The sequence below is a fragment of the Hydra viridissima genome, unplaced genomic scaffold (genome assembly GCF_058129835.1).
Source record: "Hydra viridissima isolate aposymbiotic clone 2 unplaced genomic scaffold, HvirCarnegie_v1 scaffold_15, whole genome shotgun sequence".
Lineage (NCBI taxonomy): Eukaryota > Metazoa > Cnidaria > Hydrozoa > Anthoathecata > Hydridae > Hydra > Hydra viridissima.
This window is the reverse complement of record NW_028324314.1, coordinates 5089266-5100309: the sequence shown is the minus strand read 5'-3', so window position 1 is coordinate 5100309 and position 11044 is coordinate 5089266. Positions and strand designations below refer to the sequence as shown.

The 11044-nt window shown below is 27.2% G+C and overlaps 1 protein-coding gene across 2 annotated transcripts; it reads right to left on the bottom strand.

Moving 5' to 3' along the window:
• Positions 1-1715: 1715 nt before the first annotated feature.
• On the bottom strand, positions 1716-10704 carry LOC145193249 (polycomb protein suz12-like). 2 transcript variants are annotated; one of them, XM_090072770.1, is made up of 14 exons: positions 10566-10704; positions 9250-9296; positions 8860-8936; positions 8445-8528; positions 8193-8239; positions 7094-7206; positions 6527-6758; positions 6010-6257; positions 5400-5768; positions 4357-4505; positions 4191-4271; positions 3522-3630; positions 3315-3394; positions 1716-2048 (listed from the first exon to the last, which is right to left on the bottom strand). In XM_090072770.1, exons 1-14 carry the CDS (start codon positions 10669-10671, stop codon positions 1841-1843), a joined length of 1950 nt encoding a protein of 649 aa, XP_089928896.1. In that variant the 5' UTR covers positions 10672-10704; the 3' UTR covers positions 1716-1840. The 2 variants fall into 2 exon arrangements, with proteins under 2 accessions (XP_089928896.1, XP_089928898.1); XM_090072772.1 differs by having other exon boundaries at positions 8441-8528; positions 10566-10674.
• Between the last annotated feature and the right edge of the window lie 340 nt (positions 10705-11044).

The following is an 11044-nucleotide window of genomic DNA, read 5'->3' as shown; positions in this document are numbered from 1 at the left end:
TGGCGATAAATTTAGGAACACAAGAAAAACAAAACGCCTTTGTTTTGTTTTTGATTTCATTTAGTTGTGGTACTCAGAAATTTCGCAGAACCAAAACTCTGGTTGTTTTGATGTTATATATATATATATATATATATATATATATATATATATATATATATATATATATATATATATATATATATATATATATATATGCCTAAAATGTCTTTAAGATGCTTCTCTTTCTAGGAAGTAAAGTCCTTTGAATTGTTCAGCATTTTGAGCTGAATGGCAGAAAGGAGCAAGTCATAAATCTCTGAAAAAGCAAGATTTTTTCAAAATTACCGATGACTTGCTTCCTTTTGGTATGACAGTTTACAGTCAGTCAAAAAATGCTTTTTGCCACTTAAAATTTTGTTTTTTCTTTTTTTTTTAAAAAAATAATGATAATAAAAATAAACACATAAATTGAATTTTTTCCCATTTGTTCATTAACTTCTAAATATTTTTTTAAAACTCCGTGAAAATGTTGGCAAAAGTACTGTATAATTACTGTTTTAATCACTATGACATCTGCGATGTGCCAATTTGATCCGAAACGCTGTTATTTCCTGGCATCACGCTATTGGTTTTTTACCAATATGATGGCATTCATCACAAATTTGACGACATTAATTACAAACGAATTGTAGCTGTGATTCAATACTACAAACATTGAGAACTTGCATAAATTGCATTTGCACTCAAAACGCTTATCAAGATAGCAAGAGTGAACGCGAAGTTGTCTTCCAGTGTTTATAGCAAAATAAGATCAGGGAGGGCGTTAAAAGTTAACAACCGGTTGACAATTAGTTATGAAACGTCATAATTCATAAATTAACTTCAGAAAACTTCAGATATTCTTTAATGTCTGACTCAATCTCCAGATTTTAATGCAGTTGAACATCGACGTGAACACTTGGATTTAAATATTTTAGATTTAAGAAAACTAAAGCTCATAGTAAGATAATTGAATGAAGAAACCCTTTCAGATGCTTGAGGAATTTTAGAAAAAATTCTTTGGTCTGATGAATTAAAAATTATCTTAAAAAAAAAACGATGAACCAGAAAAAACGAAAAAAAACGAAAAAAAAACGATGAACCAGAAAAAAGTTCGAAAAAAAACGAAAAAAAAACGATGAACCAGAAAAAGTTCGAAAAGTGAATGCTAACATGTGAGACTCTTATATGAAACCTATAAAAAATCTTTTACCAATAAATTGAGTTTTGGATTAAATTTTATCTTTTAACAGAACAAAAATAATATCGATGTGTTGGAATGCGCCGCACAGAGCCCTGACTTAAACCCAGTCGAGCATTTGTGGTACTCAGCGACATTATTAGAACTTAAATTTGCGTTATCAGAGGGATAGCTAAGAACATCTTAGAACTTAATTTGGTGTTATCAGAAGGAAGAAGCTAAGAACATCTTAGAAAATTAGAAACCTTGAGAAATCTTAAAAATAAAAGTTGAACCATCAAAATACTGTTTTTTTGTGAAATAAATTTAGCGAAATTAGTTAGTAATGCACAATTAGAAAATATTTAACAAATATTTGTCTAAAATTTTAATTTCTTTCTTCAAACAAATATTACTTTCAGCCTAAATTTTTTCCAAACCCATTTAGAGTGAGTTTAAATCAACTAGCTTTTGTTTCTTTGACATATCAATATGTATATATAAAACAACCATGTAAAAGATACTTTCAAAGTACCGTATATTATGTACATATCAAAGAATTCTACCTAAAAACAAATATATTTTTTCCCCATCGAAACAACTCGCTGTCACCAATAAAAACGTTGTTAAACGTGGTCCTCATCCAGTCTTCGACGGGAGTTCTCCTTTTAATTTGTAGATTATATCCATGGCTTTGACCAAAACAGATTGCGGTATTATATGGAAATCCATCAAATTATTCAAATGAAGCATAAAATTTTTGATAAGGTTGTTTTGAATAATTTGCTTTCCATGTTCTTCGGCGAAAGTGATGCAACCAGCGGCGCAGGTGAAGTCAGCAATGTAACTAATGTAAGTAGGAATGATATTTTGGTTAATTTTTTTTTTTTTTTTTTTTATCCAATTAAAGTATTATACTCTTATTTAAAACACTTTTGCTGATTACAAAAATTTTTCAAGCTTCAATAAAACTTATAAAAAAATTTTTTTTTGTAGATTGGAAATTATGAAGTATTTTGGCTTTGTATTCTTTTGAGCGGGAAGATTTTTAATTAACATTATTGTTTAAATGGTGATAGCATTTAATTTGGCCTGTGTTATCGAGTCATAACTCACTCCTCAAAATTAAGATTAAATTTAAACGAGGTGTTTTGATCTATTTTTATTATTTGAAATTTTTTTTTTTTTTTTAAGGACAAAATCAATCTTTAAACACAATCGACTTAGCTAAGCTCTGGATGAGCTTTGTGTCGATTTTACGAATACAAAATTGAATGCTTTTTTTTAATTGATCTAAATTTTCAGCTTTCCAATTTTCTTGTATACCAGTCCTTTAAGAATATTCTAAAAATTCTCTATTGGACGACATTCTGGCAAGTTTGCTTCAACCTTTTTCTTTTGAAAGTAATAAACCACAATTTTAGCGTAACGAACAGACGTCAAGTCAGGCCAAAATACATACTCATCATTAAAATGGTGCTCTCCAATGAATGAAATTAGTCTTTTTTTTTTCTATACAATAAAAAAAGTACAATAAGACTCGCATCTAAGATGAAAGTTGAAATCTTTATGTTTTTTCTTGAACGGATCTCAGTCTTTGTTGCCAGCGTTTTACCTTTGTAAGCTTGGTTGCAATCGAACTTTCGGGCTGCTTGTCTTTAAGAAATTCCATCCTTGTGGTCAACCTTTCCTTTAAACGCTTGACATTTTTTTTTTTTGGGTCGACAACCACTTCCTGTTACTTTTTGACAGCTAGCTCTGCTTTCTATACGTCTTATGAAAGTATAGATATTTGATTTTGGTACAAAATCTGTCATAAAATGGTCAGCAGTGAATTGTTTCCTTTACCGTTTTGCATTTTATAAACCTTGTACACACGCTTTCTTAAGGTCTCTCTCTCTCTCTTTTTTTTCAATTAATAAAAGTTTATAGATAAATTTTATATTTTTTTAATGAGAAAATTTGCAATATTTTGAATGTATTTGCAATTTTTTCAAATTGATTGTGGTGTCAAGAAATCAGTCTAAAACTGCAGGCCTAGCAAATGTTATCACCCATTAAAACTACTATTTAATTAAAACTATTATACTGAATTAACGATATTAGTACTTACCCTTTTTCCAGGACATGAATATTCCACAACTGCATTAGATGCTTTTCTCCTGCATTTAAGTCGGTGAACTCATCAATCATCTGTTAACAGTATGAAAAACAATAAGACAATATTTTTTTACCCCAAAAAAAAAAAACACATTTTTTACTTGGGGTAAAAAAAGTAACAAACGTCATTGATTGTATTTAATGTAATTCCCCACATTACCTCTAAAGTTTTTTCCTTTAGCCACTCAGGTGCAATTTCGTCTTCAGCTTTTATATCATGATGAGCAAGACTGGGTAATAGCTGGTTGTTTAGTGTGTGATAATAAGACCTAGAAAATTCTGGCAAAAATGTAGCGCGTGTAATTCTCTACAAATTTGACTTTTATTACTATAACCGGGTCATAAAACACGCCAATTATCAACACAATTTTTGTTAAACTCATCACCTATTAGATTTTAATTATTTACATTTTTGTTCTTAACAAATTTATATAATATGTAAACACTTCAAACAAAAATGTTTATAAACGCAACCTCAAGTCATGACCTCCCGCCTATAAGCTGAAAACATATTTTGACTTGTTGTTGTTGGGAGATCTTTAATTCCAAGTAATATTTCCAAATAGACTACTTATGACCATATACTTTTTCAAGTAAACCATATTTTCTTTTAAATTTCGACTCAATAACTGTAAAAACAGGATTACTATTGAAACATCAACATTTGTAGCTGATTTTTCAAACTTCATCCATCACTAATCTTTAACTATCAAGTTTACAAAAAACTTACATAATGCTTTACATTTATTTATATTAACTTATTTATTATATTTAACTAATACAACCGAAATTTTTTCATTAATTAGAAACAAAAAAAACAATAACATACCTGTCATGATTCATTTGTGACAGATTTTCTGAACGATCAACTTGGCTAAATTCTCTCATATCTTCTTTGTGTTTATACGGCCTAATCACAACCAATAAATAAATTACTTAAACAGAAACAAACAAAATATAATAAGGTTAAATGTAACTAAATAAACTTTAAAAACCTTCCAACAATTATTTCTGTTTCTGGATTCCGCTTTTTTGGAGCATTGTCAATGTCAATAAACCCAATATCTTTAATACCGTCAATTTCTAACGAGTTTTCAAAGTTCTCGTTGATACGAACATCTATTCGGTGACCTTTCTTTAAAGCCTACGAGGAGGATATGGAGATAATAAAAAGATTAGTACAACCAAATGTTTATATTTTTAACAAACAAATACTTCAATATATTTTTCTTTTTGGAGGAAATCATTTAACTTAAAAAGAAAGAGTTGCACTTTTAAGTAAAACTATTAAATTTATAGCAGATTTGCAAATTCCCTTTTAAAAACTAATAAACTAATAGACTAAATTAAAAGATCAAATAGAAAACTGTTTTTAAAGTTCAGCCTAATTTTAATAGACATCACAACAACAAAAAATATAGCATAATTATTTTGTTAAAAATTCTTTTCAGAACATATATATTTATTGTGCATGATACTAATTTACAAGTTAAAAAACCAAAACATGCCATAAATTATGCAAAGTGACTTTAAATATTTCATTACCTTCCTTTTCAGAAATTTTGATGGAATATTTAATCATTTAAAGTTTTTCAAACAATTTTTTCAAGCTATTTGCATAAAAATTGCTTAAGTATTTAAAAAGAAATTATTAAAGATTTTTTACAGTTGAAGAAAAATATTTTTTTCTTTTAAGATTTTCTCAAAAAGATAATATAATCTTAGGGATTGCATAAAATTCTATAACTTGAAAGAAATCAGTTTCTTTTTTTAATTTTTCGTTTCTCTTTCATCAGCTGTGTCATTTGGTTGATTTCTAAGACAAGAAACCTTTTTCCATGACGCAATTCCATTGTTTAGCAATTAAATTGTTTTGACAAGCAACCATTTTTTATATAAAATATTTATAGGAAAAAAGACAAAAACTATTTTGGAAAGGAAATTAAAGCTAAAAAACATTTTCATGAATTTCAAAAACAAAAACGACTTTAAACATAATATCCAGATATTAGTATTGTAAAAATAAAAAATAACTCACTGTGTATATGAAGGAGAATCGAGGATGACAGGTTTTAAAGTGCTTTAATAGTATATATAACTTTTTGCAGTTCAATGCACACCAAGGACAAGCTAAACCCTCTTTGGCTTCGGTCTGCTGTCTTGTAGATCCATTGTAGATGAACCTATAAAACATTCGCATGGTTTTGTCACCAGAAGGTCCTGGTAGAGATTTGTCTTCTTTTAGTAAATCTGGCTCAAGTTTTACATTTGGAAGGGGTTTGACAACATCTTGATAAGGAGATGCAAGACATTTGTAGACAGGGGCCAGTGTTGCTATTGGTTTTGATCCCCAATTGAGATTAAATTTAATAGTTGGTCCGAATGAAAAAGCTGCAAATGGTCCAAGCTAAAATTAAATCTAACTGAATTTAAATGAAAGCAAAAAATAATCAATTTGAACATTTTTTAAAACTAGTTTTAAAATCAGTTTATATCATCTGATAATCCAACATCATAAACAACATTGTAAATTGTGTAGGAAGCTAAAGAAACACTAGAAATATTTTTTCGCTTCCCACATAATTTGCAATGAAAATGTAAAAAACACCCAAAATATGCAAAAAGTATAAGTAAGAAAAGCTATAAACCTTGGATTTAAATTTGCTTTCCCAGGAATTTGATTTTCGAATTGGTGGTGAGTTTTCATGTAACAGTAATTCATAATCACCATCTGTCAACAGACAGTTTTTAAGACGATCATAAAGAATCATTTCAGCAGAAAAAGAGGCTACAGTTGTTACAATTGGAAGTGTTGAATCAGAATCAACATTGACTTCATTATCAATTTCCCCATTTTCATACTTTTGACGCTTCAATGGACGCTGCAGACCATTTTCTGTATGTAAATAAAAACTTGAGAGAGGATTAAGTTCATGATTAAGTTTTAGAACATGATCTTTTAGATATGGTTTATATTAAACTTGATTATTGCTTGATCAAAACTTATTTCATATACCTAACTAACTGTAGTTCAATATTGTTTTAAATTGCTTAGTAAGTCACTATGTCACCAAAATACTGATGCTGTTAAATCTTTTTGGGTCCTTTTTATTATTCTAGACATTACACTATAATAATTTCAGAGAAAATTATTAATTCACATACCTTCTGCTCTATCTGCTTTAACAGTTTTTTTTTTATAAATTTTTTTAGGGACTACAATGCTGACTGTAATAGATAATATATGGGCTTTTACAGCTCGACCATTTTCAACAAATGCATAAGGAGGGACAGTAAGATTTACAGAAGAACATGGGAGAAGAAGCTGGGTACGTGGATTCCAAGGTGCTTTGCATGAGCCAAGGTGAATAAGATCCATTGGTTCCGAGTCATTGCACTAATAAACAATGAATTAAAAAAATGAAAAAGATCTTTTTTCTCAAAGTGCAAATCACCTACCTAAAACTTAGAACCTATTATTCAATTAAGTTATACTTCAAAATTAAATTAAAACATAAAAAATTTATGATTAAAAGATAGTTTATGACATCTGACTTTCTAGTAATCACAACTAGAATCTGCTAAGTAGAATCTGCTTTTAGGTTTTTAAGCTTTCTGATTGATGAACTAGATTCTTACTCTACATGCAATAAATTAACCTTTCTAACTCTATTTAAATGGAATAATCTTAACACCAGTGTCCATTTAAAAAGGGAAAAATAACTTTATTACCTTTTTCTTTTTATGATATACTTGACACAGCTGTATCTCTACTTTGACAAAATCTTCTTTAAAAAGTTCTTGTTCTTTGGGTTCGTTAGTCTGGAAGATTTCTTCAGCAAAACCTAAAATAAGAGGCATCATTACCCTCAAGCTCCTAACAATTAGCACAGTAAGTACTTATCTGACATTGCACAAAATTGTCAAACCATGAATAAAAATTAAGATTACAGATAACAAAATTGACTTCCTTAGGATATTACCTTTAAAACCAGTGCAGTAAAGATATCCTGGTTGAAACTTGAAAACTTTTATTTATAACATTTAAGTTACTTAAATTTCTTGTGAAATTTGCTATGAAACTGCTATCTGATAAAATTTGTTATGGAAATTGTTTTCTGGTAAAGTTGTTTAACACATATTAGATAACGCTATGAATCCTTGTTATATTTAGTTAAAAAAGGTTCCTTCATGGGATATGTTAAGTTTATAACCAAGCACATTTTTATTGAGCCCTTATATTTTGCAGAATAATATTAACCAGCTATTGTATTAAAAAAAAGCAAATAATATGTCACCCTCTTCTAAAACATTACATTTCTAAAATTATGATTTGATTTTCTTTTTGTTCTATTTTGAGTAAATCTCATTTCACTTTATACAAACTTTGATAAAAAAAAATGAACTCACTATATACCAAAAACATAAAGTCAAATCACTGCACTGCACTTGCAATTATGATATTGATATAAAAGCTTCAATCTCAAGTTTAGTATTTAAAAAATACATATTCTGTAAAATAGATTCTGTAAAAAAATATTCTGTAACAAAATACTTTATCAAAATATAATTTATAAAAAAATGGTTTATAAAATATATTCCTAAAAAAATTTTTTTTTATATTTTTGCAGAATATAATTTTACAGAACATTTTATTCTCTAAAAATTTGTAATTGCAAAAAAAATAATTTGTAAACACAAATCCTGTAAACATATTCTTTGAAAATTTCAACTTTGTAAATATGTATTTAGTAAAACATCTTCTGCAAAACAAGCTTTCAAGTTAAATGATTCACACAGACAAGATTATAAAGACTACTGCACAATTTACCTGGACCATGAAAGAAGCCATTGAAAGATATATTTAGATAATGATTTCTAGAAAAAAATTGGAATAAAACATTAAAAAATTTAAGGATCAATTAAGCAAAAATGAACTAAAACAAAAAAATGGTCATAAATAAAAATAAATCTAAAATGATACAATCATTGTCATATTTTAATTATTTGTAAAATAATGTAAAAACTGCATTCATCATTCAGGACCCAAGGAGAAAAAGATAAAACAAGATTTGTCACCTACTCCTCGTCACATTCATTTTTAATTTTGGAACAGCCATCAGTTGATTTAAGTCCTTTTAACATTAGATCCAATTTGAAAGCTTTTCTAAGTTAATAATAATAATAATAATAATAACAATAATAATAACAATAATAATAATAATAATAATAATAATAATAACAATAATAATAATAATAATAATAATAATAATGATGATGATGATGATGATGATGATGATGATGATGATGATGATGATGATGATGATGATGATGATGATGATGATGATGATGATGATGATGATGATGATGATGATGATAATAGCAGCAACAACAATAAAAATAAAATAATAACAACATTTCTTTCAACTTAAAAGCACAACTTTATTCACCACCATCATCAATATCATTAATAACTTTTTAATCAAATTTTAAATAACCTTTTAGCTTGCTGCTGTTGCAAATGCTTTGATCTGCGCTCTTTAAAGTATGACAAACTTCGGTGCAGCATGAATGGCTAAAAGAACAATAGCATGAAATAGATTAATTTGTCACATATCAGCATTGTTTGATTTCTTTTTTATGAAGTGAAAATATTCTTTTATAGAGCTTTGATTTTTTAATTAAAATAAATAATTTACTGAAAACTTTTAAAAATTCAAACAAAAAAACCTACAAAAAACCTATTTCTCTCTCATTTTTATAAAATTTTTGTTTACTCACCTTTTTCATTCCCCAAGATTAAGTCATAACATTTAGAAAAAGTCATAATATTAGAAGGAAATTCTAACAAATAAAACTTCTCATGATCATAAAAAAGATGATCTTACAGATAATTGATGCCTTCGTTGTATAAATCTGTAAATCCAAGTAGGTTCTAAGACGAATGAAAATTTAAGGAGGAAAGAAATATGCAGGGAGGATTTAGAATTAGCATATTAAACCTCAAACTGCAGGGAACTTTAATATGCTAGTTTTAAACACTCTGGTTTAAAAAGAATCTAGATATAAAACTTTTTAAAATTTAAATGTAGCAGTTTTTGTACATACTAGCATGATACCTAAAATCTAAAATTAAAAACATTTTTTCTGAGGTGAAGTTTAAAAATTAATTAAGGTTAAATTGTAAAAGATATAAGATTTTAGTTAGTATATGTTAAGGAAGGCATTTGAGAAAATTCTTAGTATCTGCTTAAAAGTAAATTCATCTATAACTTCAATATAAACATCCATTTTGTTCTTTAAGAAGGGTAAAACTACAACTTTTATAAAGAATTCTGTAAAAGCAGAGGCTGTGGCATAAGTAAAATTTAAGCCACTATCTTTTTCTGTGTTGCCTGTTGGTTTTTAATTACATGTAGCATTAAATCTTTATATACATCCATTAACTAAAGGATCTTTCTAATAGCAAAGTCAGACAAACTTTGATATATGAAACTTAGTTACATATTTGAAGAATATAGTAACATGCAACTTGTTTTAAACTTTTATTTATATATTAAAAACCAAAATTTATTCCAAAATTTCTTGATGAATTGACTTTATTCATAATTAGCACTTAACATTTATTTAAACAAAGAAATTTTATATAACTATATAGCAGATAATTTGTATTAGGGGAAATTTTTTAAACATTTATTAAGTTATGCACCCAATTTATTTACATATCATAACACATATTTTAAAATAATATATTGGGATGGATTGTGCAATATATATGACCCCCATCCAACTAAATCAACCAAAAGTAGAAAACTTCTGCATTATGACCGAATTTTTCTATGATTTTATAAAGTTAATGTACTAAGAAAAAAAAGTAGAATGATTAACAAAGAAATAATGATAGTAAAGCAAAAGAGGAAATGAATTTATTGCACAACAACATTTTCTAGGACCCTTGCACAACTTTTACACTATTATTTATATAATTTTACACTTTTACATAATTTAAAAATTGTTCTCTTCTCATCATATTATAAGTTTACATAAGCATATATAAACATGATCGCATTAGCTAATTATTCTTATGAACTACTTTTAAGATCAATGGCAATAAAAATCTATTAAAGTATATTAAACTAATTGTATTATTCAAACTATAAAAGTATATTAAATTGATTGTATTATTCAAACTATCAAATCTTACTTTCATAAGTATGTAGGAAAAGCTCATAATCAGCTCGTAACTGTTCAAACTTCAATTTTCTTGGTGTACCAAGTGAAGCTTCTATCTTTTGACTTGTTGAATTCATCTTTTTATATATAAATAATAATATTAAGTAATGTAAAGAAAATATTTTCTATTTCTCATAAAGATAATTTATTTTGACCAATTGCTGCAGTAATAATATACTGGTCTTATTTTTATATTAAAATTAAATTTAGCATGTATGTGTGGATATGTGCATGTATGTATGTATGTATGTATGTATGTATGTATGTATGTATGTATGTATGTATGTATGTATGTATGTATGTATGTATGTATGTATGTATGTATGTATGTATGTATGTATGTATGTATGTATGTATGTATGTATGTATGCTTATGTATATACATAATACAACTTATTCTATATTTAACTGTTAAAGTTTATTATCTAAGGAAATGTTGATGCCGATTTA